The 27,896-nt window shown below is 51.1% G+C and overlaps 2 protein-coding genes and 1 long non-coding RNA gene across 13 annotated transcripts; 1 reads left to right on the top strand and 2 right to left on the bottom strand.

Annotated features, from left to right (window-relative positions):
• Positions 1-401: 401 nt before the first annotated feature.
• LOC110349051 (uncharacterized) lies at positions 402-8,191 on the bottom strand. 2 transcript variants are annotated; one of them, XR_002394751.2, is made up of 2 exons: positions 8,019-8,191; positions 402-2,526 (listed from the first exon to the last, which is right to left on the bottom strand). It is a non-coding gene; the product is annotated as an uncharacterized LOC110349051 (long non-coding RNA). The 2 variants fall into 2 exon arrangements; XR_002394752.2 differs by lacking the exon at positions 8,019-8,191 and adding an exon at positions 4,192-4,358.
• On the top strand, positions 2,521-12,927 carry Gpat2 (glycerol-3-phosphate acyltransferase 2, mitochondrial). Of its 7 annotated transcripts, XM_004844349.4 has the most exons (21): positions 2,521-4,860; positions 4,982-5,095; positions 5,621-5,694; positions 6,055-6,159; positions 6,319-6,447; positions 7,620-7,719; positions 8,038-8,171; positions 8,339-8,438; positions 8,525-8,737; positions 9,090-9,212; positions 9,318-9,400; positions 9,671-9,789; positions 10,232-10,302; positions 10,368-10,626; positions 10,705-10,853; positions 11,006-11,083; positions 11,461-11,592; positions 11,681-11,801; positions 11,873-11,938; positions 12,131-12,186; positions 12,496-12,927. In XM_004844349.4, exons 1-21 carry the CDS (start codon positions 4,612-4,614, stop codon positions 12,610-12,612), a joined length of 2,592 nt encoding a protein of 863 aa, XP_004844406.2. In that variant the 5' UTR covers positions 2,521-4,611; the 3' UTR covers positions 12,613-12,927. The 7 variants fall into 7 exon arrangements, with proteins under 7 accessions (XP_004844406.2, XP_087059038.1, XP_087059025.1 ...); XM_087202912.1 differs by having other exon boundaries at positions 10,368-10,853; XM_087202910.1 differs by having other exon boundaries at positions 4,612-4,860; positions 10,368-10,853; positions 12,077-12,186.
• Positions 12,928-13,050: 123 nt separating this feature from the next.
• Positions 13,051-27,536, bottom strand: Fahd2a (fumarylacetoacetate hydrolase domain containing 2A). 4 transcript variants are annotated; one of them, XM_004844346.3, is made up of 8 exons: positions 27,339-27,536; positions 25,189-25,439; positions 23,817-24,033; positions 14,991-15,050; positions 14,644-14,806; positions 13,531-13,639; positions 13,371-13,458; positions 13,051-13,260 (listed from the first exon to the last, which is right to left on the bottom strand). In XM_004844346.3, the coding sequence occupies exons 2-8, from the start codon at positions 25,431-25,433 to the stop codon at positions 13,198-13,200; spliced, it is 945 nt and encodes a 314-aa protein (XP_004844403.1). In that variant the 5' UTR covers positions 25,434-25,439; positions 27,339-27,536; the 3' UTR covers positions 13,051-13,197. The 4 variants fall into 4 exon arrangements, with proteins under 4 accessions (XP_004844403.1, XP_087059052.1, XP_087059055.1 ...); XM_087202926.1 differs by having other exon boundaries at positions 26,548-27,506; XM_087202929.1 differs by having other exon boundaries at positions 27,024-27,506.
• Positions 27,537-27,896: the final 360 nt, after the last annotated feature.

Here is a 27,896-nt window from a genome sequence, read left to right as displayed (position 1 = left end):
CACATTTATCAAGAGGCCACGGCACAGCATCTTCTCGGCTGTGTCCTGGGAGGCAGCAGTGAGCAGCCAATTAGTCCCAGCCTACTGCTGGGAAGTCCAACTCCAGACTCCAGAGTGAACATGTTTTGCCAGCGAGCGCCTCCTCCCTGTGAGAACCCAGCCCTCCATGCACCATTCCTGCTGGACCAGAATACAGGACACAGGAAAGGGGGCAGAGGTGTTGGCCCAGAGAAAATGGCTCCACACACACTTTCTAGACACTATGATTGGTCCAGAGGGTAGCAGGTGACCTTGTAAGACCAATCAGAGTCTTCTCTGGGGTTTTCATTTGGATGTTGGGTGATAGACATTTCTATCTATGATGCGGCTAATAGTAGGGTGAATTTTGGGGCTACTATCAGTCATTTTTTTATTTTTATTTTTTTCAGTCATTTTTTAAATAGGAGAGCCTTTAGGAGGAGCAAAACCAGGCAGACATGACCAGTACAGACACTGGAGAGAAAATCCAAGGACCAATACCATTGTCTGAACACCTGGATCTAGCCATGCCTGAAGCTGACATGCATACAGTTTCTAGTTATATAAGCCAAACCATTGTCTTCTTCCGTAAGTGTATTTGGGTTGGAATCAGTGGAAAGGAAGAGTCCCATTAGAAAAAGAGCCCGAGAAGTCCAATGCTCTGCTCACTCTACTGAACTGTGGTCACCAGGTCTCAAAACACTCTTTTAGATCATAAATCTCCTTTCTCAGAAATCTCTTAGAATTCTAATTCTGTGAAGGGCTCCCTCTCCTTAGGTCCAGTCCAGGTTGGGTGGGGCTGAGCCCAGACGAGTTTCTCTTCTTTCCAGGGCCATGTTGGTCACAGTCAAACTGCTTGAGAAGGGCATACTAGGTCCTTAGTGCCCCAACTCAGGTGCAGATTTAAGGTAGAGCTTCTATTAAATATCCAAATTGCAGGAAACCATCATCACTACCACCAAACACATTTCTTTCAAATAAGCTACACATCAGAGGACAGGACTCTGCCAGATGACACCTTGGTGTGTCACAACCACAGGACATTGCAGTCTGCAGTGTCTCAGCCTCCGAGCTCCCTAACCACAAAAGGGACCTGTCAGTGACTCAGCTGCTCACCCAGAGGGCATTCCCAGAACAGAGGGGTGGGCAACATAAATAAAGCATGGTTTCGCTTTTCAGCTTCAGAACCTCAGTCTTCTTTTGGCCTGTGTTCCTGGGTACAAAAAGGTAGGAGAGGGCACATAATGGGTTCTGCAATACTAGCAGACATCATAAAGCTGGACACAAGTGAGTGGACAGAAACTCAGCCTGGGCAGACACAAATGGGCACAAGGAAAGGGAGAGGTGGCTGGATCCTGAGGGGAAAGCTAGCGAGTCACATCGGGGTGTTGAGTCAGCAGAGAAAGAGGGCTGTGCACAGGTCTTCTTGTCATCCAGGGCCAGCAGGCTCACATCTGTCTTTGCTCTCACGATGTCACAGTGTCCCAAAGCCATGAGATCCTCTGGCCTGTCAGGTGGCCCACGGAGGGAGCCATTTATTCCACACTGCATGCCAGGTCGAGCTGGTCTCCTGCTGGGTGCTGAGAGCACAGTCAAAAGATGAATGAACCTGTAAGGTCTTCGTTCACATCGAGCTTGGGGCTGACACAGGAGTCCAGTATTAATCAAATAACCTGGCGAAGAGCACAGTGGCCATAGGCTCAGCTGACACCAGGCACCTGCTCCGGAGTTGTAATTAAAGGAGGAACGGACGCTGGGGAGGCCTGACTTGTTTTTCATGAGCCAAAAACTGGCTCTGGCTTTCTCTCTCGCTCTCTCTCTCTCCCCCAAGGGCTTGCAATTCTGCTACATCTCCATCCCTTTAAAAAATGATTTTTACACACGGTCTTGCTAGGTCAAAAAATTGCACCGGCTGGGCTCTAATTTGTGATCCTTCTGCCTCCGCCTCCCACAGTGCTGGAATTACAGGCATGTACCACCACAGCTGGCTGAGAATTTCTGTCGTTAGAATCTGGCTACAAATGAGTCTTTGTCTCACCTTGGGGGCCCCGGGTCTCGCAGAAGTCTTCAGAGGTCCCTCCATGGTCTTCCGGGCCTGTCTGGCAAGGCAGGAAGGGAGAGAGGCCTCACCAGAGGAAGGTCCCTCACCAAGAGGGGCTGGCAGGCTCAGGCACTACGGGAGGGCGGGGCTTCGGACCCAGCGCACATCCCAATTGGCTCCCAGGGCTGTTTTACGCCGGCGCACTGAGGCTGCCCGGCATAGTCTTCCGGCCGCCTCTCGCCGCTGCTGCTTTGGCGGGAGTCGGAGGTAGGCGCGAGGTTTAATCTTCCAGCGCTCCTCCCAGGACAGGCCGGGTCGGACCAGGCCCTGGGTCCTTCAGAGACCTTCCCGCGTCGGGAACTGGGCCTGGCGGACTTTCGGGTGCAGGTGGGGCCGGTGTCTGTGTGGACAGAATGGAGCTCCCGCCTCGCAGGCCCGAGGCCAGTCTCGCGGAGTCCTCAGGGGACCTGTTGCAGGGAGAGCACAGGGGAGTGCTGGTTGGTGTCCTCCTCGGCCTGCGTCACCCCAGACCGAGGGGGGCACATCCAGGAGGGATGGGCCGTGCCACCCGGGAGTCGCCCTTTGTTCCTCCACCGTGGGTCAGGGGTTTCTGGGGTCAGAGGCCGGAGCTCAAAGCGAGCCTTAAAGGATGAGTCCTGTTGGCACGGACACTGCAGATGCCAGCGGCTTCGATTTCATCCTTGGATTGAGAATGCGAGCTCAGATGTGCATAGGGGCAGGGGCGGGCCGGGGGCAGGACCTGCAGGCCAGGTAGGGGCCCCTGAAGTCATTCGCAAGACCTGGGGGTCCCAGAGGTGGGACAAGGACTTATTTGTAGCCAGATTCTAACGGAAGGGGCCGTGGCTTTCTGGTGGTCCCAGCTGACGCCCTGTGGGGTGTACGCACAGAGACTTCAAATTTCACATCACTTTTACAACAGCAGCTGGCAGGCAGTCTGATTATTATATAACAAGCTCTCCACTTTTTAAACGTTGGCCTTAATTCATACGGCTTTAGCACATGATGTAGTCAAAAGTATGTATGTGCACTAACTGCATTTGGCCCTTGGGATGCCAGTTTGCAAAATCTGTGGTAGGTGTCCTAGTGGAGGGAGGCTTCTATGTAGAAGCTGCAGACCCATGGAGGTCCCCATGTGGGGACTTTCTGCCTGGACCACGTGAGCTCAGTAGTCAACTTCATTGGCAGGTGGAAGTTACCCCTTCCCTGTCTTTTGCTCTGCCCTATTAGGGCTGGCACCGCTTGGGGTTAGGGTTTGGGAATGGTGGTGTTCTGACCCTGAGGCAGGGGCAGGCATCCCCAGAGTGCAGGGATCTTGGAACTTTCCTGTGCTAATGTCTCTGAATGGGGTTGTGAGAACATTTTTGAAACAGAATGATCATGCAGGAATAATACTATTACTCCTTGGCTTTGTGGTTCTTTTTTGTTTGGTTGATGTTTTCATTTTTTGAGACAGTGTCTCACCATGTAGTTGAGGCTGGCTTTGAACTCACTGTGCACTAGCCTCGAACTTGGAGCAATCCTCTGCTTCAGCCTTCTGAGTCCTGAGATTATAGGTATGTGCCACCATGCCTGGCTTTGGCTTCATGGTTCTGAACTGAACTAACTGGACAGCAAAAAGGAGAGCCTGACTTCCTGGAGAGGAAGTCACAGTCATCTAGCCCTTCCTACCACCTCCTGTGCATGTGGACTGCCAAGTGCACAGAGATGTTGCACACTTGCTCTTAGGACAGCTTTGGATGATGTGGGGAGGGAAAGCTGAGCCCTGGGCCGGGGCTTCATGTGGCTGCTCACTCAGAGACCTTAGGCTGGGAACCCAAGGAGAGGGTGTTCCAGAAGCATCATGAACACAGGGAAGTCTGGGATTGGCAAGAAGGGAGAAAGCGGGATGAGGAAAACATAAATAATTAGACCAGCCTGCTGGCAGGGATGAGGTAAAAAGGGTAGAAGGGACTTTAGGACTTATTTATTTGGGCCAGAAGGGATTCAGTCGTAGAAGGTAGATATTTAAGATTTGTGGGAACTGTTGGGGTAGGAAGGAGGAGCTGAGGCAATGCCAAGTGGCACCCTCTGTGGAAAATGCCACACGAGAGGATTGAGTGTGGCTGTCTTACCCTGTCCCAAGCTGGATGAGCATTCCTTGTGACCAGGTCTGTGTGGCATTTCTCTGTGTTCTGACCCCTGGCTGTCTCCTCTGTGCTGGCCCCCACCCCAGAAAGGATGGATGGGCCAAGGGCTGTCTTCTGGGAAGAGCAGCTGAGCAGGACCTGGTGGCCTCCTGGTGACAGTCTGCTGCTCTCTGGTAGTCTCACAGCTGTTTTGCAGTCCAGCCCATGCATTCTCTCACACAGTAAGGGTCTGCATCTCCATCACAGCCCCAGTCTGTGCTGGAAGATGGCAGGGTGGGTGTTGCTGGTAGGACAGCCAGTCTCTCTTGTGTTGATGTGAGAAAGTCCCTGACCTGCTGCACCAAAAGGGCTCTTGAGGACAGCTGGCTCCTTGGGGCTTTGAGCTGAGCCAGCTCCTGGCTTGCTATGTCTCTGTCACTGCTACGGGCCTGGGTGTTGTCTATCTGTCCTGGGGATGGGGCCATGGGTCATCCCAAGAGCTCTCAGGTTATGGTTCAGACTCCCTATGGCTCTACCCTTTCCCCTTTCCCAAGGCTAGGTTCCTGTGGCGGGGAGGAAGAGGTGCCTGGTTCCCAGATCTTAGAGACTCACCTCAACACCATGCTGGATTCTGGATCCCAAACTCAGCAAAGGAGCAGCCACAGTGGCCCAGAGGTAGTGGCGCCTATTCCCAGAATGCCCTCTGCCCTCCCACCTCCCTTCCTTTGGCTCTCACTCTTGGTGCCCTCCTCCCTCTGCCAAGGACCTTGAGTCTGTTCCTGTGGCCCTTTTCCAGGCCAGCCTGTGGTCCTCAGGCTTTAGTGTGAAGCTGGAGGCCGTCACCCCATTTCTGGGCAAGTATCGCCCCTTTGTGGGTCGCTGCTGCCAGACCTGCACCCCTAAAAGCTGGGTAAGTGATGAGACGGCTGCCCTTATCTGCTTCCTTTACGTCTTTTCTTGCCTGCACTTGGCCTCTGCTTTGGTCTTTGCTGGGAGTAGAAGGACTGGTGTTGGGTGTGTTATTGGGCTGCTAGGCCAGCTACCAGGCCTTGGCGAGTTGGCTGGGCAGGCTCAGAAGGGTCTCAGGAGAATGGGTGTGGCTGGAGAGCTGGTGTCTGTGTCACTCTGCATGTGTGTCCATGGCGGGTGCTGGTGCTGAGGGCCGGGGTTCCAGTGGAGATCCAAGCTGTGAGTCCTCAGGGACTGTCTGTGTGCTGCTTTCCAGGAGAGCGATTCCTGGTAGGTGCAGTGCTCCATTGTGAACATGGAACCCTTTTTCCTGAGCCAGCATCAGGGCCTGGGTCAGGCACCTTTTGGGAGATAACTGCTATGCTTCTTTCTCCTGGTGGACATAAGGGATATTGGACAGAGGCTACAGGGACTTTACTTGGCCAGTGTGCAGGTTCCCCAGAACATAGTCCCTGCCCCTGGGCAGGAGTCCTTCTTCCACAGGAGCCTGATGGACCTGGGCTTCTGCAATGTGATCCTGGTGAAGGAGGAGAATACCAGGTAGCAGGGCTGGGTGGGCAGGGCCTTTGGGATGCAGGCTTCTGGGCCATTTGTGGTGCCATTTTCCTCCTATGCTGGGAAAAGAAGGGTCCCCTTCCTGTGCCCCATCCCCCTGTGGGGAGAGGTGGGCTTGGAACCATTCTGCATTTCTTCTGTGAGCAGGTGCACGCCACCCAGTGTGCCACTCAGTGGGGCTTGGGGACTGGGGCCGAGATGGCAGGCACCTCTGCCTGCTGTGTGATAAACTGAGCTCAGGTGTCCTGGGGGTACAGCTCTGGAGTGTGACCCCCTCCTGAGGAGGCCTCTGTGGCTTGGGGGAGAGCGCTCTGACACCCTCCACCACCACCATGCTGTGCCCAGGTTTCGGGGCTGGCTGGTTCGTAGGCTCTGCTGTTTCCTGTGGTCCCTGGAGCAGCGCATCCCCCCCTGCCGGGATGCCCCACAGAAGATCATGGAGAGCACTGGGTGAGAAGGAATGTGGGCTGGCTGCACTTTGAGGCTCCCCAGAGGGGTGGAGAGGGCTGGAGGTCAGGGCCCCTCCTCACTGCGGGTGCAGATGCAGAGTGAGTGTGCCCTGAGCCCTGCAGCCTGCTCAGCCAGCCCCTCCTCCTGCCCCCTTCACAGGGTACAGAGCCTCCTCCCTGGGAGAGTCCTGGGAGGGGCTGGGGAAGGCCAGCCGCCTGCCCTAGTGCAGAGGGAGGTGAGGCGCATCCTGGGCCACATCCAGGCCCCACCCCGCCCCTTCCTGCTCAGGTAATTGTGCTGAGAGCCACCTGTCCCTGGGCTGGGGCTTCTGCCCTCTGGAGAGGTGTTGGCTGGGTACCCTCTGGGGGAGCTGGACGGTTTCCCCCACACAGGGCAGTGCCTGGCAGGTGTGAGGCACTGTGGAGGGAGTGAGGTGTGAAGAGAGACCCAGCTGAGAGAAGGCGGGGATGGGGTGAGCCTGAGAGGACCCTGAGGTTAGAAGAGGATACTGGTCCCCCTAGGCCAGAGGGGAAAATGAGCCAACCATGGGGGCACAGGAGTGGAAGTAGGGGACAGGACAGTCTTGTGGGAGGGACAAGCATGAGCCGTGGCTCTGAGCAGGGAGAAGTGGATGTGGCTGGAAATTGGCAGGTGAGGGTGAGTGCCACTGGGGATAAATTTGAGAGGCAGAGGGGATGAAATCATGCAGGGCCATACAGGAAGTGCAGGCTGGATCTCTGAGGGCAGCACAAACCTGCAGGGGGCGTTAATAGGGGAGTGAATGGGGTCCAGAGTAGAGACCAGAAGAGCATCTGCAAGTGTGTTGTGCTCGTCCAGATGAGAGCCGCTGGTGGACGGTCGTGGCTGGAAAAGTGGACTGAGGTGAAAGAGATAACATGACTCACGGATGACTGGGTGGTGGGGCTGGGGTCAAAGAGGGTAAAGGAAGAAGTCACAAGAAGTCCTGCTTCTGACCTCATGCCTGGTCTATGCACAGGAGTACAGGCTTGGGGAGAAATGAGTGTGGCCCATAAAGAGGTTTGGACTTGGAAACTTCCACTGGCTGACCGAGGACTCAGTTGTATCTGTGGGCTGGGGCTCAGAAGAGGGGCTGGGGCTCAGAAGAGTGGCTGGGGTCAGGGACACCCACTTCTTCCTCTTGGCCTGGCATAGATTCCAGGCTCATCACCATTATGCTCTCAGAGTAAGTCATTGGCACAACCCTGGCCCCCTTCTTGGGCACCTAGGCAGACTGACAGGCTAGAGGCCACCACTGGGGGAGGACGCTTGCTTTCTCAGGCAGCTCTCATGGCACAGGACACTGTTCAAGGCTCCCATCCAGACCACACCTCCTCAAATTCGCTGCTGTAGTGAATGCTCCATCTCCTGCCTCATGGAGAAGTAGAAGCCATCAGATGGGGACTCACGAGTGGCCCCTGACAGTTGGTGTCACTTTCCAGGCTGTTCAGTTGGGTGCTGCTGAGGCTCCTGAACTGCCTCTTCCTGAATGTGCAGCTCCACAGAGGCCAGATGAAGATGGTGCACAAGGCTGCTGAGGCGGTGAGCGGGCACACTGGGTGGCAGGGCAGGAGCAGAGGTGAGCCAGGCCCAGGGTCTACACTGGCCCTGTCAGCTGGTGGGAAAATCCACTGCTTGGGCACCTTCTCATCTCATGGCCCTGCTCCCTTGGGCCTCTTGTAAAGTCTTCTCATCATGGTCCCAAGGCCATTTGTCAGTGCTCATTATGGTCACAGTTGTTGGAAGACTTTCTCCTTTTGGGAAATGGGACTCTAAGCTCTGTCCCCATCCCATCCCCTGGGGCTGCCCAGGGCTCAGGCCAGGGACAGTGTGGCACTCACCTCTGGTCTCCTGGAGCAGGGCTCGCCACTTGTCCTCCTCTCCACTCATAAATCGCTCCTGGATGGGATCCTGCTGCCCTTCGTGCTGCTCTCCCAGGGCCTGGGCGTGCTCCGCGTGGCGTGGGACCCTTGTGCCTGTTCTCCTGCTCTCAGGTAAGAGCCTGGGCCTTGGCTGCACTGGGAGAAGTCCCAGGCTGGGGCAGGGGTGTACCCCAGGTCCCATTCCAGGGGTGCTGCTGCTACACAGGCCAGCCCTGGGTGCAAGCCTCTCCCTTGCCCAGAGCCCAGCCTCTCACCACACTCTGCCCCCCACCCCACAGAGCTCTGCTGAGGAATCTTGGGGGGCTTTTCCTGCCTGCAGAGGCTAACCTCTCCCTGGACAGCTCTGAGGGGGTCCTTGCAAGGGCTGTCATCTGTGCTGTAAGTGTCCCTGTGGCTAGGGAGGACCAAGTCAGGAAACAGGGTTCTGTTTGTGCTCTGGCCTTGACACCTGCCCTCCTATCCAGGCTGTGGAGCAGCTGCTGGGCAGTGGGCAGCCTCTGCTCATCTTCCTGGAGGATGCTCCTGGAGCCCCAGGGCCGCGGCTGTCAGCCCTGGGCCAGGCCTGGCTGGGGCTGGTGGTACAGGCGGTGCAGGCAGGCATAGTCCCAGATGTTACACTGGTGCCAGTGGCCGTCACCTATGACTTGGTTCCAGATGCACCATACAACATGCACCACGTGAGGCCCTTCTGCCCTGGGGATCCCATGTGGGTGGATACTGGCTCCAGGCAGGAGGCAGTGCTGGGTCCTCCTCAGGGCTGGGGTTAAAGAAGGGAGTGGGGCGTGTGTGCCAAGGAGCTCTCCCTACGGCCATTACTCTATGATAGCTGCCAAGGCCCCACCATCAGCCTCTCATTTCATCCTTAGCTAGGAAGGAATTTCTCGTTTTGTGGATGAGAAAATGAGCTTGGAGTGGGCAGGGTCCTGCATGAGGTTGGGCCTGGGATAGAGCTGAGCAGGCTGGGGTGGGAGGCCCTGGGCCAAATGAGCACCCCTGTGGGCTGCAGATTCAGCCTCTCCCTCCTGGCAGGCCTCGGCCCCCCTGGGGCTGTGGACTGGAGCGCTGGCTGTCCTGCAGAGACTGCGCAGATGCTGGGGCTGCAGCCACAAGGTCTGCGTCCGAGTGAACCTTGCCCAGCCCTTCTCTCTGCAGGTACAAGGCCAGCTGGGAGGGCCTGGGGCTCATCGGCCTTGGGTGGGCTATGTGTAGGTGTCCTGGGGGACCAGCGCTGACCACTGAGGCTCTTGTTCTGGCCAGGAATATATCACCAACGCCAGAAGCTGCTGGAGCGACAGGCAGACCCTGGAGCACTTGTTGCAGCCCATCGTACTGGGCCAGTGGTAGGCGAGGCGACAGCCCTTCTGCTCCCAAGGCCCCCACCCCCGGCAGTCAGCGGCCCTCCTTCCATAGAGCCTGTGTCAGCCAGAACAGCAGAGGGACTCACCTTGCCCAGTCTGTGGGACTCGGGGCAGGCCAGAAAGGGGCGAGTCCCAGGAGCCTTGGGTGGGGGCTGGCCTCAGGGGACACCAGTGCCTTAGGGAAGGCTCTAGGCCCCCACAACTGTTCGTAGGCTTGGTCCCTTTATTCTCTGGTCTATGTGTCTGCCCTAGTACCACTGTTCCAGACACTGAGAAGGAGCAGGAATGGACCCCAGTGCCCCGGCTGCTCCTGGCCCTTCGGGAGGAAGACCGGCTCCTGGTCAGGAGGCTAAGCCGCCACGTCCTGAATGGTGAGGGCCATGCTCCAGGGGCATCCCGAGGAGCTCACCTTCTCTCGGGCACACTGGAGTCCTCCCCTATGCCCGAGGAGGAGGGCAGACGGGAGCAGAGGGAGCAGCCAAGGGCACACAGGGCTCCCTGTGCTGAGGACAAGCTGTGTAGGCACGGGCCCAGCTGCAGTCACCTGCCTGGGGCCCCAGCCACATGGGGCTCCCCCCTCTCCTCAGCCCACCCTTAGCGGTAACAGGGAGGGGATAGCCAAGTCAGGGGCTAACCGGTGCCTGCATGGAGGGGCCCCTTCACAGGTGTGTCTGGAAGCATACCAAGTGCCTCCCTTGGGGCAGAGACTGCAGGGTAGTATAGAAGTGTTGGGGGGGAGTCATGGAGACTTGGCAGAGGATGGCAGGACTGGGTCTCTGGGCTGGGACCTGACCAGCAGTCCACCACCCCCAGCCAGTGTGGTGAGCTCGGCAGTGATGAGCACGGCCATCATGGCGACGCTGTTGTTGTGCAAGCACCGGAAGGTAGGTCGAAGCATGGTGGGGCTAGGGTACAGCCTTGCTGCCCTCTCAGCCTGCTCTGCCCCTAGGGTGTGGTCCTGTCCCGGCTGCTGGGGGAGTTCTCTTGGCTGACGGAGGAGACGCTGCTGCGTGGCTTTGACGTGGGCTTTTCAGGGCAGCTGCGGAGCCTGGTTCAACACACACTAAGCCTGCTGCGGGCACATGTGGTCCTGCTGCGGGTCCAGCAAGGGGACCTGCTGGTTGTCCCACGGCCCGGCCCAGGCCTTGTACACCTAGCACACCTGAGTGCTGAGCTGCTGCCTGCCTTCCTGAGTGAGGCAGTGGGTGGTGAGTGCCCAGGGCTCAGGGGCTGGGAGGTGTTTGGGGAGAGGGTGTGGCCCTTCCTCACTCCCCCTTCTCCACCAGCATGTGCTGTGCAGGCACTGGTGGCAGGCAGGGTGCCGTGTGAGGGGCCCTGGGAGCTGCAGGGAGTAGAGTTGCTGAGCCAGAGGGAACTGTACCACCAGGTCCTGCTGCTGCTACACTTGCTACCCAGGGACCTGCTGCTGTTGCAGGTCAGGCCTGCCCTGAGCCCCACCCCACCTCTGCTTTATCCCCACCCTCCACCCTGCTGCACTTCTCCCCTATCTCATTAGAGGACCCCCCTCCACCCTGGCCCACCCCCTGCCTGGTCTCCTGAGTCCACACAGGTGCCCTTCTTCCCCAGCCCTGCCAGTCTTCCTACTGCTACTGTCAGGAGGTGCTGGACCGGCTCATCCAGTGCGGGCTCCTGGTTGCTGAGGAGGTAGGCAGGGCAGAGACCCCAGGTCCCTCTGCCATTGCTGCCCTGTCCTCTCAGGGGACAGGGAGGCCTGGCTCCACCACGTCTGCCCTCTCAAGATGGCCTTCTCTCACGACGGGACTAGACATGCATACCTGGAAGGTTCCCGCCACACTTTCTGCCCTTATTTCCTGCCCACAGAGCTGTGGCCCCTGTGGGTGGGTGCTGGCTTCCTCCCACCCTGCATGTGGCCAGCACATGCTGTGGCCTGGTCCGGTTCTGCCATCCTCCTTGGCTCCCCAGATCTGCTTTCCTGGTTTCACCTGCATGCACCTGGTCTGGGGGCCGAAGGGTTGACCCTGGCCCACCTGCCAGGGACCAATGGCCCCCGTGGCCCCCAGGCCCCAAGCTCTCGGCCAGCCTGTGACACAGGGCGACAGCGTTTGAGTGCAAAGCTGCTGTGGAAACTGAGTGGGGACTTCAGTGACAGCGACAGTGACCACTTTGAGGAGGCTCAGGGCCGGTGCTTCAGGGTGTGTTGGGAGGAACTGGGAAGGAGGCTGGTGGTAGGGACGCAGAGGGGTGCTGCCCTCACCCTGGCCTGTGCCTGTCCCCCTCCAGCTCAGTGAGCAGTCACGCTGCCCCGACTTCCTCATCTTCCTCTGTCGCCTGCTCAGGCCACTGCTCAAGGCCTTTACCCAAGCTGCTGCCTTTCTCCGCCAGGCACGGCTGCCTGACACTGGTGAGGCCCACCTCCCCTGTGGTGCCCAGGGCTCTGCCCACAGGCCTGGGCTAGATCTCCTTCTCCTGCAGAGTCCGGCTATGTGGAGCAGCTGCTCGAGTTCCTGCAGGCCAGCGCCCAGGAAGAAGGGCTGTTTGGTGAGTCTCAGGCAGCCCATCCAGGCTCTGGGAGGTGGGAGGCTCTGCTGGTGGCTGCTGCCCCCTGCTGGGCAGTGGCAACCTGACCCTGGGAAGGAGAGGCACAGAGCCCACCTCTGCTTTCCTCCTTTACACAAGAGCTGTGTCCAGTGGCTCCCTGCTCTGCCCCAGCCTTCATCTCTCTTCCTCCAGAGTATGCGGACCCAAGCCTCGCCATCAGTGCTGTCTGGACCTTCAGAGACCTGGGGGTGAGAGGGGCCAGCACTGCTGTCTCCCTCCCCCCTGCTCCTGTCCTCAGGCCACGGAGTTGGCCCAGATAACTCAGATGGGATTTGCTGGGGAATACGTATGTGGTGGGGGCCTGGGTGGTTCCCTACCCTCACTCTCCTAAACCATTTGCTTCCCTATACCCAGGTGGGAAGCCAGGGTGCTTTGAGACCTGAGTTGCAGCATTTGCACTCAAGACACTGAGGCCTGAGGGGCTGGAGGTCCCAGTGCAGGGCTTCAGGGGACAGGCTCAGCCTGAGCTTGGGCCTCATAGTCTGTGTCACCACCAGGTGCTGCAGCAGACATCTGGCCTTGCAGGCCCCCAGCTCATGCTGTCCCCTGCATTTGCCAGCCAGGAGAGCCAGGACAGGCTGGAACAGTTCATCCGACAGTTTGTGTGTAGCTAAGGCAGAGCCTGATCTGAGCCTCCTTGGCCCACAGGGTCGCACAACCTTCACTGGACTATAAAGTCTGTGCTCTTACTTTTTCTTGTCATTATTCCCTAAAAAATACAACTATTTGTAGAGCATTTATATTAGGTATTAATAATAATCTAGGTAAATGGGAGGATGTACATAGGTTATATGCAAATACTAAGGCATTTTGAGACTTGATTACCTACAGATTTTTGTAATCTTGTGTTGTGTGTACAGATGTATGTATGTAAAATACACATCAGATGTTTCATTTAAATGAAGAAAATGCCTACTGATTTAAAAAAAAAAGTCTCTGTCCTTTGTTGTGATAAACAAGAGGACCAGCTACAAACTTCTTTCACTATGGTACCTTTTTGGCTGCTCCTTCCTTCCCCAGCCCTGAAGTTCAAAGACCATCAGAAGCCAAGCTGCCACTTTGCCTGGGCAAATTTATTGTGGAGGGTTCCACCTTCTTCCCTCCTATTTGAAGAGCAGCCCAGGGGCAGAGGGGCTAGCACTGGGCCCACTGGCAGCAGGTGGCTGTCCTGTCTCCAGCCTGGGCTTGTGAGGGAGCCATCACACGACTTTGTTGACAATGACCCCTAGTTCTTCAATCTCACACTGGACTTCATCCCCCTTCTGCAATAGCAGGCAGGAGGGGTCAGCACACACAGGCCTGCAGATTTCTGCAACAAGCTTGCCCACCCAGCTCTGTCCTTGTCCTTGCCCCTTCCTTTCAGCTAACCTACCTTGAGAAAGATGGCTGGCTTCCTGAACATCCCAACACCTGGCGGTGTCCCGGTCAGGATGACATCCCCTGGATAGAGAGTGACAAACCTAGAGCAAAGTAGAAGGGCCAGGTAAGACAGGTCAGGGGGCCACAGCTTGGCACAGGCTCCGCCCTCTCACCGGGAGACCCAGGCAATGAGCTGCTCCGTCTTGAACACCATCTGGTTGGTGTTGCTGCTCTGCATCACCTCCCCGTTCACGCGGCAGCAGATCTTCAGGTTGTGTGGATCTGAAATACACAGCAGCACTGTGGAGTTACCCCACTTCCTCCCCAAACCCCTCTCTGCCACCTTGGCTTGGGGCACTACCCTTCCAGTGTACATACTGCCCCTGCTTCCCTGCCACCCTCAGAACACCAGCCAGTAGCCACTTGGGGGAGCAAAATGGCTGGTGGTTTTGTCTTAAAAAAACCAGACATCTGGGCTGGGGGTTTAGCTCAGTGGCACAAGCAACTGCCTGGCAAGTGCAAGGTCCTGAGTTCAATCCCTGGCACCAAGAAAAAACAAAACCAAACGAGACATCTGTCTGCAGATGAGGCAGACACAGCTATAAACATGATTGCACAGCTACACAGCAGCACAGACAATGAAACCTCATGAACCTACTGCAGGCAGGCAGCCACCAGCCTGGCAGTACAGTATGCAGGCTAACTTGCACCTTCAGCTCCTTAGTGGCAGTCTGTTCTGTGTCACCAGGTAGCTTCTACCAGGTGCCGTCAGGCCCGGCTACCACCAGCGTGGCTCCCCCTGTGGCTCTGCCACCCTCTAGCAGCTGTGCTTCAGGTTGCACTTGGCCCTCCTGGGTCCTTGCTGCCTGTGGCTGGTGCTGTCCTGTGCATGCAGTGGCTGGGCCAGGTCCTGCTGGTGCTTCCACATCTCCCTCTGCGTGGAAAATGGACAGCCACAACTGTTCTGCACAATGCTCAGGGCCAACTGTGCTTCCTCCCAACTCAGCCTATTTCAGGCGGTAGCAATGAAGTAGCCGGACTCAGCCTCCAGTGCGGCTCTGTTCTCTGTTATTTACTTTATGAACAAGTCCCACCACTGCGCAGCCCTGCCCCCTGTATAGGGTGCTGGAAAGATGCCTGTGGGAGAACTCATGCTTAGGACTGCACCTGCCCTCTGCAGGGGCAGCACTTGGCAGCTGGACCACATCCCTACCTCCTGCACCACTGCCTTCTGACCCTGAGTATCTGCCCAAGGGCAGGCACAAGTGGCAAAGACAGGGACCTACCTGCTACACTGTCCTTGGTAACCAGAGCAGGACCCAGGGGACAGAAGGTATCAAAGGTCTTTCCCAGCAGCCACTGCTTCCCATTGCGTCTCACTTGCCAGTCCCGAGCGCTCACATCATGAGCCACGGTGAAGCCTGCCACGTGAACCATGGCATCTGTGGCCTATGGGGGTAGGGTTTGGCTAGATAAAGTATGTCACAGGTGACACTAACCCCTAGGACAAATGATCTCAACGCCATTCTCACACGTTTGTAGCCAGAGCTAGGTGGGACAAGGAGCCACACAGCATGGAGGTGCCAACCACATCCTAGTGCCAGAGACAGCAGGCAGCAGCAGAAGCTCTCACCTGGATGTGCTTGCCTTTCTTCCCAATGACCACGGCCAGCTCCACCTCCCAGTCCACCTCCTGTAGAGTGGGAGAGGGGTGGTAAACTTGGCAGCTGTGAGGTCTATTCCTGAGCAGAGAGGTGGCACACTGGGCCTCAGGGCTTAGGATCTCTGCCAGTGGGGCTTGGCTGCCAGCCCCTCTTTGCAGTCACCACAACCAAAGCCGAGACAATGACGAGGCAGAGTGATGCATAGACCCCTAAGCTGGCATAGCTCTGCTTTGTGACTAGAAAAGCAACATGTCTGGGGGATGGAGTTTAAAAGTCACCCTTGGTGCTTTCAACAAAGAATGATACCAGTTAACAGCAAATGTAACCTGCTGTGTGTTAGGCACTAAATGCTAATGTGGACTGACTTCCTTTCATGACAATAAAAAGATCAACATCCCAGAATTGATGTAGCCAAAGGGCTTAAATAAGCAAGACACCAGGAAGAAATACTCACGGTTACAAAGCATGAACAAATGCTCAGTCTCTCCCCAAATCAGCAAAATAGATAAATAGACAAAATTTAGCGTCTCACATTAGCTGTTATCTCTAATGTAATAATCAGAGCTGTATAAGTTCACCTGACACCCAGGGGCTGGTCTCTAATACCAAGCAGCATTAAAGAGAACTAGCAAATGGCCAATCCTCAGTCCAGGACACTACTACTAGAGACCAGTTGGAAGAATGGCCAGAAATCAAGGAAGTGCTCAAGGTAAAGGGGAGAGCCTCACTATGGCCCCACTGGGCAAACCAGCCATAAAAAGAACATTAGGTTATGGATTATAATCAATGAATAAGAATCAGGAATTCACCATATGAGGCATGGATGCAGCTTTTCCTCACAGAATGCCTGCTCATAAGAATAGAAGGCAGATGGCAGAGTAGTAAGCAGCAGAAAAAGTCTCTCCAAGATTTGGTGTCTTTTTTTTGGTACTGGGGATCAAACTGAGGTGCAGTTGCAGCACCACTGAGCTAAAGCCCCAGCCCTCTCAAGATTTGGTGTCCTGACCTTGGAATATAACAACACAAGGAGGAGAAGAATGAGGGAAGTGAGTCCCCAGGACCCAGGAAGGATCTGAGGGGAGAACTGAAGTCCATAGGCAGAGTGAAGAGAGAGACTTTAAAAAGAGGAGGGAGATAGCAAGCAGCACTCTCTCCCAGAGCCTGGACTCTTGGCATGGAATGGTGGCCCAAACCTGCAGATACATGGCAACTACTGGCTACCCTAGAGGCCTCCAGGGAGAAACACACCAGTGGAACAGAGCAGTGGACGCAGTAGCTGGTGAGTTATGTGGGTTCAGACCTCACCCAGGAGAGGGCAACTGGCCTGTAGCCATCTTGGAAAGGAGCTAATTGAGCTTGAAACAGCTGTGGGCAGACTCCATCTAGTTGTTGTGTCTCGATGTGGGTACTGAGTTCAAGTCAGCAGGAGGCCAAGGAACAGAGCTCAAGCCAGCAGGAGATACAGAGTCTGTTGTAGGCTCAAGGAATCTGGTTCCAGCCTCACAGCCAGAAATTGCAGAGGAACTAAGGGAGCAGGCCAGCTGGGATTATCAACTCCCCCACCATGAAGTTGCAGCTGGCTTGCTGAGATTAATCAATTTGGCTCTAGACTGTATGCCCGAGTTGCCTACCAGTGACAGCAGAGACACATTTTGAATTGGACCTTTTTTTTTTCTTTTCTCTGTTTTTTTCCTACTTCCTGGTTCTTGTTTTTTCTTAATTGTTTGAACACGGCTTCTAGTTGTTTTTTTATGTGCTGTTCTTGTTTTTATTTTTCCCTTTTCTTTCTCCCACCTCTCTTCTTCATCAGTTCCTAACGTTTGTCCTCTAGCCTTGCTTCTGATCTCTTCCTCTTCTTCTATTTGTTCCCCCTCCAACCCTTTTTCAATCTTCTCCCCTAAGGCTAAAATCTCCATATTAAGGGCCTATTTATTGCATACTATTTTTGGATTAATTCTAGATTTTGTTATATAGCCACAAATCCTGTTCATATGGTTAAGGGTAGCAAATTAATAGTTATTACAGTCCGTCATTTTCTAGGCTGTATTTGATGCTACTGTTATTGTTGATTGTACTACTTTAGCCAAGGTGTCATAACTGTGCTAATTGGTTGTTCCTCCTGATATACTAAGACTGAGATTCCCTAAGGGTGTTAAAAAAAACAACAACTGGCAAAAGAACTGGCAACTGGGCCAAGTAGGCAGAAACTTCTTATCCCCAATAAATTGAAGAGGTAGGATCTCGTAAAAGACTCAAAACCCAAAAGCCAGGTACACCTGGAAGACACTTTTGAAGAGTAGTCATTTCCTAAGGGTTCTAAATTCTGGCAATAAAGCTACTTGCTATAAACAATATATAAGCATCAACCCAGGAATCAAACTTTTAAAAAAATAGAAAATGAGAAGACACTTAAAACAAGATGCAGCCCCCCTCCCCAGACTTTCACTTCACCAAAGGCAAACCCCGGGGCCAATGAGGTGGAACAATCTGAAAGGCATCCAGCTAGACTCTCTGAAGTGGTAACAGCAGAATAAAGCAGATGAATGAGGCTCTAGAAAAATTCAAAGAAGAAATAACTTCCCAGAAAACTACAGGGATGACTAGAATGAAAGACATGCTTAGTGACTCTAGAGCAGATACAGACAAAAAAAATAAAGGAGCTCAATAACACGATGGAAACCATGAATACCCAGCACAGGAAAGAAAAGCCATCAAACAGATTCAAACAGATATCCAGGAGATTAAAAACGCCATTGAAAGTATACACAGCAGAATAAGCCAATGTGAGGACAGAATATCAGACATAGAAGACAAGATTGCAGTTAGTGATAATGGAAACAGAGGTTCCCGGGGCTGGGGATTTAGCTTAATGGTTCCGGTGCCTGCCTTGCAAGCGCAAGGTCCTGAGTTCGATCCCAGGTACCAAAAAAACAAAAAAAGAAAGAAAATAGAGATTCTGGGACCATGAGAAATCAATCCAGCAGCTGCTAGATGATGCAAAAAAGAATAACCTAAGATTGATTGGAGTCAATGAAAAAGCAGGAAATAGTGCAAATGACATAAAAAACCTGTTATCACAAGTAATGGCAAAAAACTTCCCAAACAGGGAAAAAGAATTTGACATACAGATAAGTGAGGCATATAGGACTCCAATTAGCCATGATCAAAAAAAAAAAAAATCTTCCCCAAGGCATATAGTAGTCAAGATTCCAGAAATTCAACACAAGGACAATATTAAAAGCTGTTAGGGCTGGGAACTTAGCTCAGTGATTTTGCCGCCTGCTGTGCAGGTGCAAGGACCCAAGTTCAATCCCCAGTACCAAAAAAAGAAAAAAAAAAAGCTGTTGGAAAAAAGAAACAAATCACTGATAAAGGAATAAAGGAAAGCCTATCAGAATCACAGCAGACTTCTCAATACAAACTCTCAAGTCAAGGAAAGCTTGAAGTATTTCAATCCCTAAAGGAAAACAACCTCCAACCCAGATTGGTGTACCCTGTAAAACTATCATTCAGAATTGATGGAGAAATAAGATACTCCCATAACAAAGAGCACCTGAAGAAATTCATTACCTCCAAACCAGCACTCCAAAGTGTTCTGAAGGATATTCTAGAAAGAGACAACAAGGATTATAACTCCATGAATCCCAACAAAATGAATCTACCAGGCAAGGCAAGAAATTAAACAGAAAAAGAAAGAAGCAAGCCAACAACAGGAAAATAACATGACCGAGATGAGACAATACATATAAGTCATAACCGTCAATGTTAATGGTCTCAATTCACCAATCAAAAGAAATACACTGTCAGACTGGATTAAGAAGCAAGATCCAACAATATACTGCATACAAGAAACATATTTAACTCAAAAACAAATTCATTAGATGGAAAGTCAAGGGATGAAAAACAATATTACATGTGACAGGAACTTGGAAAAAAGCAGGGGTAGCTATTCCATTTGCAGATAAAATGGACTTCAAGCCAAGACTGATTAAGAGAGACAAAGAATCTTTACATCCCTTTACATCCTTGTAAAGGGAACAATCCAAGAGGAAGAGATAACATTCATAAATATATATACACGAAATAGCAGTGCACCCAACTAGATAAAACAAATATTAATAGACACAAAAAATCATATAAGCACTAATGGAAAACCCCACTGTCACAAATAGACAGATCAACTAAACAAAACATCAACAAAATGGCCGGGGATTTAGCTCAGTGGTTTCGCCACCTCCTGCGCAAGCCCAAGGACCTGAGTTCAAACCCAGTACCAAAAAAAAAATTAACAAAATACTAGAACTGAACCAAACTTTTGAACAAATGGACTTAGTAGATGTCTACAGAGTGCTCCACCCCACAACATCAGAATACACATTCTTCTCAGCTGCACATGGGACATTCACCAAAATAGACTATATATTAGCTCATAGAACATGCTTAAGTAAATGCAAAGGAACTGAAATTAGCCCATAAATATTATCAGACCATAGTGCAATGAAATTGGAAATCAATGGCAAAGGAAACCACAAGAACTTCATAGACACATGGAAATTAAATAACACCCTCCTGAATAATCAATGGGTCACAGATGAAATTAAGGAAGAAATCAGACAATTTCTACAATTAAATGATAATGACAATACAACATACTAGAACTTAAGGGATGCCACGAAAGCAGTCCTATGAGGGAAATTTATAGTGGTGAATACACATATTAGGAAAACAGAGTGGGCTCAAATAAACAACCTAATTTTGAACCTCAAGCTTCTAGAAAAAGAAGAGCAACTCAAGTCCAAAGCTCGTACAAGAGAGGAAATTATAAAAATCAGAGCAGAAATTTATGCAATGGAGACTAAAAAATAATACAAGGGGGCCGAGAATTTAGCTCAGTGGCACCACACCTGCTTCACAAGCACAAGGTCCTGAGTTCCATCTTGGTACCAAAAAAACCCCCCAAAAAACCCAACAAACCAATACAAGGAATCAATGAATCAGTTGTTTCTTTGAAAGACTAAATAAAATTGACAAACCCTTAGCCAACCTTATCAAAAAAGGAAAGAAAAGACTCAAATCCATGCAATTAGGAATGAAAAGGGTAAAATCACAACAGATTCTGCAGAAATCCAGAAGATCATTTGTACCTACTTCAAGAACCCGTATTCTAATAAGATGGAAAATAAAGAAGAAATGGATAGATTCCTAGATACATATGAATTAATCAAAACTGAACCAGGAAGATATAGAAATTCTAGATAAACCAATATCAGCCAATGAAATTGAATATGTAATTAAAAACCTACCAACGAAAAAAAGCCCATCCCTGATGGATTCATTGCCGAATTCTACAAGAAATTTAGAGAAGACCTAATGCCACTACTTCTCAAACTCTTTAATGAAATTGAAAGGGAAGCAATACCCTAAATTCATTCTTGGAAGCAAGCATTACTCTGATTCCAAAACCAGAGAGAGATCCAACCAAGAAAGAATTACAGGCCAATCTTCTTAATGAACATAGATGTAAAAATCCTCAATAAGACACTGGCAAACAGAATGCAGCAAATCATCAAGGTTATACACCATGACCAAGTTGGATTCATCCCAGGGATGCAGGGATGGTTCAACATATGCAAATCAATAAATGTAATACACTGTAATGTATACAATAAATTTAATACAGAGACAAGAACAAAAACCATATGATCCTCTCAATATGTGCAGAAAAAGCAACTGACAAGGCCCAAGACCCATTTATGTTTAAAAACTCTACAGAAATTTGGTATAGATGGTCTTTATCGCAATCTGATAAAAGCCATCTACAACAAACCAACAGCCAGCATCATTCTAAATGGACAAAAACTGAAAGCTTTCACTCTAAAATCAGGAACAAGACAGAGATGTCCACTGTCACCACTCTTGTTCAATGTTGTACTGGAAACATTAGCCAGAGCAATTAGATAAGAGAAAGAAATAAAAGGAATAAGGATAAGAAAGGAAGAAGTTAAATTAGCACTATTTGCAGATGACATGATACTCTACACAGAAGACCCCAAAAACTCCACCAAAAGACTTCAAGATTTGATAACCAAATTCAGTGGTATAGCTGGATACAAAAGCTTTTCCACAAGAGAAATGGCTAACAGAGTGAAGAAACAACCCACAGTGTAAGAAAAAATTTTTACTAGCTATTCATCAGATAAAGGAATATTTTCTAGAATATATAAAGAAATCAGAAAAAATCAGATCCCACAAATTTAAAGACCCAATCCTAAAATGGGCATCTGAAATGAAGACACTTCTCAGATCAAGAAGTAGAAATATAAATAAATATATGAAAAAATGTTTGACATCACTGGTCATTCGTGAAATGCCAATGAAAACAACACTGAGATTCCATTTCACTCCAGAAAGGATGGCTACTATCAAGAAATAAACCAATAACAAATGCTGGTGGGGATGTGGGGAAGAAGGAACCCTTCTCCACTGCTGGTGGGAGTGAAGACTGGTGCAACCTCGTGGAAATTAGGGTGGAGATTTCTCAAAAAACTAAAACTAGAGGTTCAATTTGACCCAGGCATTCCCCTTCTTGGTATCTTCCCAAAAGAATTAAAAGCGTCCTAGCACAGCAATATATGCACACCCATGTATGTATATGGCGGCACAGTTTGGAATAGTTAAATCTTGGAAACAGCCCAAATGCCCATCAACCAATGAATGGATAAGGAAGATATGGTTTTTTAACACAATGGAGTACTACTCTGCCCAAAAGGATGACCTTCAGACATTTATAGTTAAATGGATGGACCTTGAGGCCATACTATTAAGAAAAATAAATGGGACACATGTTTAAATACTGCATTGTTTCTCTAGTGTGAGAAACAGTAAGGACTAAAATGTATAATAGATACTGGGAAGAAAACATTCAAATAAGGGGAACAAGGGAGGAGGAAGGGAGAAAGGAAGGAAGGGATAAGAAAAATAGTGAAAACAGAAGGAAAAAATGAAAACAAAGCTTTTGTAGACAGGGAGGGGAGAGAGGAATGGGATAAAATAAAATAAAAATAAAAATAAATAAGAGTAGAAGGCATAATACAAAAATCATCTCCCATCGTCCCTGGTTCAAAAATGGATTCAGGGAAGGGTGACCTAGGAGCTCTGGATAGAAAGCAGTGGGGCAGTAAGAGTCATCTGATCTTGAACTATGACCCTGGATCACTTATTCATTCCAACTGCAAGATGCAGCTCACAGAGTCACGGTGAGTGCTTACATTCTAAGGCCACTTGGCAGGAGCCCCCCAGTGGGATGCAAGGGGAGGCACAGACCATTTCCTGCCTCCACTTCTGGCAGGAATGCTTAAGCTGAATCCAGTAATGAGGATACAAGACCAAACTAGAATCAGGATGTGCTGTGAGAAAACTTGACTGGATTCTTCAAAAAGTGTCAGGAAAGAGAAGGAGGCCGTGGGGACTGAATTCAGAGGTCAGCAAACCACAGCCAGCTTTTGACCTCTTTTCCTAAATAAGTCTTACCAGAATCCCATCACATTCATTCATTCATTCACTATCATCCTGGGCAGTTTTTACACTGAAACAGCAGAGCCGAACTGCTGCAGCAGAGACACCTGACAGAGGCTCCTATTTACCAATCAGCCCACTAGTAAAGTTGCAGACTCTGCTCCAGTTTAAAGCCACTAAACGGATATCAACAGATACAATGTGTGGCCTTGGTTGCTCCCTTATTGACTGAAAAAAATAAAGTAACCAAAGTCATCTTTGGGCTAACTGGGAATACAGTACTCCTGACCAGTCAGGACAACTGACCTGGGACAACTGGCCTGTGTATGGCAGTGTTCATACCCATGTTCATGCGGTGATGATGGCATTACGGCCCTGCAGCCCAGTGTCCTTGTGAGAGAATGGTCTTAATGTCTGAAGCTTACTTTCAAAGGTCTGGCCCCTACAAAAATTGTATTTGTTCATGTGGAGAGAAAAACGAGGCAAATAAGGCAAAATGTTAACAGTGAAACTGGGGGAAAAGTATCTTAGCATTCGTTGTACAACTTTTTACAACGTTTCTATAATTTCCAGAACACTTCTAACTTAAAAATTTGAGAGAAAAATCTAACTAGTGGTATTAAGGGCATATGCACTGTTGGTGGGTGTGTAAATTGCTTTCATACCTTTTGAAAACATCACATTGGCAAAACTTCTCAAAAGTTTTGAAATGCTACCTATATTTTGACATAGACAATCAAATTCTAAGAGTTTAATCTAAAGAAAGAATCATTTATTAGTGGATGCGCAAAGCCTTTTCTATGTAGAATATTCACTGCAGCACTATGAAAGCCCCCCCAGACAACAAGTCCAGCAGTAGGGATCTAGTGAGGAAATGATAGCTACTGGCCCAACAGAAAACCACAGCAACTTAAACTATGTCAGAGGAATATTTAATGGCATGAAAAATACTCTTGGTGAAGTCTTCAGTAAAAAGTAGGTATAGCCGGGAACAGAAAATTGCTGGGAAGGTAGAGCAAGATATATCAAAAGACCTCCTTAGAAAAGGAAGAAAAAAGCCCTGGGCCGGGGAAGATGGCTTTGCAATCAAAATATATTACTTTTATAATCAGGAAAAGATGCACATGAATGAATGCCTTTCCTCTGGGGGCCAGGGTTAGCACTGCACATTCTTCCCCCTGTAGTTTGCTTCAGGTGCTAAGTGACAGAGGACTATTGCAGGCTGACAGTGCCCTGGTGAGGGGACCCAGTGACTCTGGAAGGCATGGGGAGGTGCTGACCTGGCTCTCAGGTGGCAGGAGGATCTCATCATAGGGCCCCACAATGGAGCTGGCGAACTTGCTGAAGATGATGGGCTCCTTGGGCACAGGCACATTCTGTTCTTTGCAGTGGTCCACATAATTCAAGCCCACACACACCACCTTGTCTGGCCGCGTGACTGGGGCCAGGAAAGTCACCCCGGACCGTGGGAGGACTGGTAACTGTGCAGCCAGGGCCCTGCAGAGACCAAACAGGAGAGGGGCTGGCTGCAAACAGGTTGGCATCCTCGGGCAGGCTGGGGAGATCCTGCAGCAGTTTCCAGTTTTGCTTTTGAAGATGTATTTTCTAGATCTATCAACTGTCAGCATCAGTATGAAAATCAGGCCCAAACTACTACCCTCTGATGTCGACACTATTTGTTATTTAGCCAGCATTTATTTCCTTTCCCCCAATAGATAATTTATGTCCATCCAGGTGAGTTTAGAAAGCATGAATGGGAATAAATGGAAAGGTCTCTTTCACCCCTGCAGTCACCCCATGCTCCTCCCTGGAGACAGCCACTGTGTCGGGGGTCATTAACAGCTACTCTGTGAAATGCTTCTCTCACCTTTCTGTATGCAAATAATAGCACATTATATGTCTTTCTAAGAAACTATACTTTGAAGATCTCTCCACAACAATATATACAGTCTCTTAATTTTATTTCTCATGGCTGCATATTACTGCTCTGTTAAGATCACCCAGTTCCCTAATGAGGGCCATGGACAGCATTTCCAGTCTCTCCAGCGTATGACAGTATGGGAATATGCTGTCACCAACACTGTGGGCTGCCAACCCTTTCAATTTCTGCCGATTCAGTAGGTGCAAACAACATCTTACAATGGTTCTAATGTATTGCTCATTGATCCTTCAGACCAGACCCCGTACAGCTCTGGATGGAGGGACGCCCCCAGTTAGTCTAGCCCAAGCACAGGAGCCAGTTACCTTGGAGAAACTCTCTTTGCAGTCTTGTACACTTCAAGGATCCAGGAGTTTAAATCACTCCCCTGCCTCCCAAGATGCCTCCTTCTTAGGCCCTGAGGTCCTAGACAACCTCAGGTGGGCAGAGTTAATCCCCTAAGGAAGAGAAGTCCTAACTGCATACCCATTGTGTGGCCCTGGAAGTTTAATTACCCTCCCTGGACTGCAGTTTCTCCTTCAGTAAGTTGGAGATGTTATGCAAGATTCCTGAGGCTCTTCACTGAGGGAACAGGTGAAAAAGGAAAGCTGGGTAACCTGCCTGCTCCTCTGCAAAAGGCTCCCTGCTGGTTCTAGTTCCCAGGGTACGGAGGTGGTGGAGGAGGAAGAGGGGCCAGGGTGGTGGCTGCAGGATGCTGCTGTCTGTCAATTTACCTTCTTGCCACCGAGAGGGTGGCCTCTCCCTGCTCCAAGAACTGTGTCATCGTCGTGGGGAGTGTGGGGTCATAGGCGTTGAGGTCGATGACACCACCGGCAATCCCCGACTCCAGGCCCAGGTGAGGTCCCGCCAGGTGGGGAGCCAGGAATTGCACCAGTCTCATGTGTCTGTGGGGCTGAAAGGGCTGCTTCTGAGCCTGCAGCAGAGTTGTGAGCAAGCTTTTTCTCCCTGAGACCAACATCAGCACCTGGGCAGAAAGAAGTGGGACCCAGACAACAGAGGATCTCAGAACCATTACTGGGATCCCCACAATTCCTTGAGATGTAGCCCAAGTCCTTTGCCCCATGAAACCACATAGCAAGTGGTCCAATTAATAAGATATGTTTCATCCTGCTGTATGTACTTCAGGAGGTAAGAGTAGAGGAGTGACTACTTCATGTCAGGCTCTAAGCGGTTAGTCCTGTAGAGTCTAGGCTTTCATCCCCCAGTGTTTTCTGAAGGTTACAATGTGCCAGGCTGCCACAGGTCAGACTCAGCCCTGCAATGCTGCTTGTAAGGGAGACAGATGTGAAGAAATGATATAAGCACACTTCAGCTAGCAGGACTGGTGCTTCGAAGATGAGAAGGGAGGGCCCTACCTTTGTCTAGCCTCTTGGGCAAGTGCTGCAAGCAGGGATGGGCTGAAATGAGCAGAAATAGGATTCACTAGGAGTAGAGCCAGGCACAAGCCAGGGGCCATGGCTAAAACTGGTCTCATAGCTGCCTCCTGCAAGCTTTGAAGTGCTAACTGGGTCCTGTTGCTCCCCACCTTAAACTGCTTTCCACTGCTCACATGCTCAAGCCAGAACCTCCACCAGGCCATCCAGTCTTCTAGGAGCAGCCCCCACCTGACTGTTCCATGATCAAATGACAGAAGCAAGGGCTTGATTTTTCACTTAATGGGACAGCTTGGTGGTATCTCCAGCTCTGCCAATTCTCTCATTTTGTTCTCAGTCTGAGTCCAGTCTCCACTCTTCACCGCAGTCCCTCAGCAGCACAGTGCCTTGCTTCTAAAAATAGCTCTTTATGCTAAAAAAAAGTGGAGGTAGCTCTCTGAGCCCCAGACTCTTGGACCAGGTGAGGCAACCTGCCCTATCCAGTTAAAGATTTATTAGACTTAGGTCACCACTGTGCTGGTTTGCAAGAGTGTAAGCAACAAACAAACCGGGGCTTTGTGTCTCCTGCCCTGTGTTGTCTTACCCAAACACCGACCATACCACCACCATCAAAAGGCTGTCTGAGCCACACTGCATGTGCTCACTAAAATAACACTAACTATGCCCACTGAGTGCCAGGTACTATGATAAGTGTTCTACCTGTAATATCTGGTTTCATTCTTCTGACAATTGTGGATGACAGGTACTGTTAGCTCCATTTTACAGGTTAAAAAAATAAGGCTTATGGAGGTTAAGGAGTTTGCCCAAGGTCCAAGGGTCACACAGCTAGGAGGAAAAGGCGTTGGTATCTAAATCCTTGTCCGGGTGATATCAAAATTCTTGATTCAGAATCCAGGGGCTGGGCAAGCAAGACAACTTAGCTTCAACACATCTCCACTCCCCGGGGCACCTCTCCACCTCTCCAACAGGAAATCTTCAAAGACCCTAACTGGCATCAGCCCAGACCTCAGAGCACGCTGCCCACTTGCACTCATAGGTAGTTCCAGGCCCCGCGGATCGTGTCATTCTCACGTGACGGTCACATGCAGCTTCATTCCACCCTTAGAATCATTCCCTCAGGTCAGGTGCTTCCATTGTATGGATGCTGGCACCGAAGCTTAACGCGGTAAAATTACCTGTCAAGGTGCCCCGGTGCTTCCGCAGTAACCTTTATACCCCACAGCCCGAGCTCAAGGCAACTGTGCAAAAGTGTCCTTGAAGAAAAGCGCCGGGACGGGAGGTGGAAAAACCACAACCGTGGCAGCCTGGGACTCAGGTTTGCACCTTCGCTCGGAGGCGAAGTCGGTCCCTCTGTTTTCTAGATGTCCAGCTCCACCCTTTGCAGTCAGTCCACGCCTCGCCGACCGTGGGGCCAGAGGCAAACGGGCCACCTGCTTCCAGTCGTGTCCTCGCCAGAGCCACCCTCCGGGCCTGGCCGAGACCCAACCTACCTGGCCGCGACGGCCGGTCCTGCCTGGCACCCTTCGCTGTGGGGATCGTGCCCGCGGTACGGGAGGTCAGGACAGTGGGCACCAGGGGCTAGGCCAGTCCACGCAGTGCGGCTGCAAAAGGCCGGCGAGAGGCCTCTACAGAAAACGCGAAGCGAGCGGCGCACCCTAGTGGCGTCACGATGCGATGGCCAATAGACGGGCGCCTGGTTCTTCGCGGAAGCCATATCACGGAGGGGCGGACCTAGCTCCGGATCCTGAGTGTCTCTGCATGGATCCGTCTGGACCTTGGGCACCATGGGCCCACATTTTCAGGGCCGTACTTACAGGGCGACCCTGGGCTTGCGGGACCAGAGAGTGAGGTCTTTTTGAAGTTTTGCGCCCTGGACGCTATGCTGGCTTCTCCCCAGGCCAGGCATCTTTGTGATCCTGAGGCAAAAAGTGGCGGAGGAGACCAAGTCGTAGCACACTGGTGAACAGAGACAAAAATGTTTGTCTTTTGACTCTGACGTATTAATAGAGGGAAGGATAGTTGTATCTGTCTTGCTCGTGGGAAACCAA

Source organism: Heterocephalus glaber, unplaced genomic scaffold (assembly GCF_053883595.1).
Source record: "Heterocephalus glaber isolate CG9 unplaced genomic scaffold, H.glaber_assembly_v1.0 deba00000470, whole genome shotgun sequence".
NCBI classification, from domain to species: Eukaryota; Metazoa; Chordata; class Mammalia; order Rodentia; family Bathyergidae; genus Heterocephalus; species Heterocephalus glaber.
The sequence above is the reverse complement of the archived record's forward strand: the minus strand, read 5'-3'. Positions and strand labels throughout refer to the sequence as shown.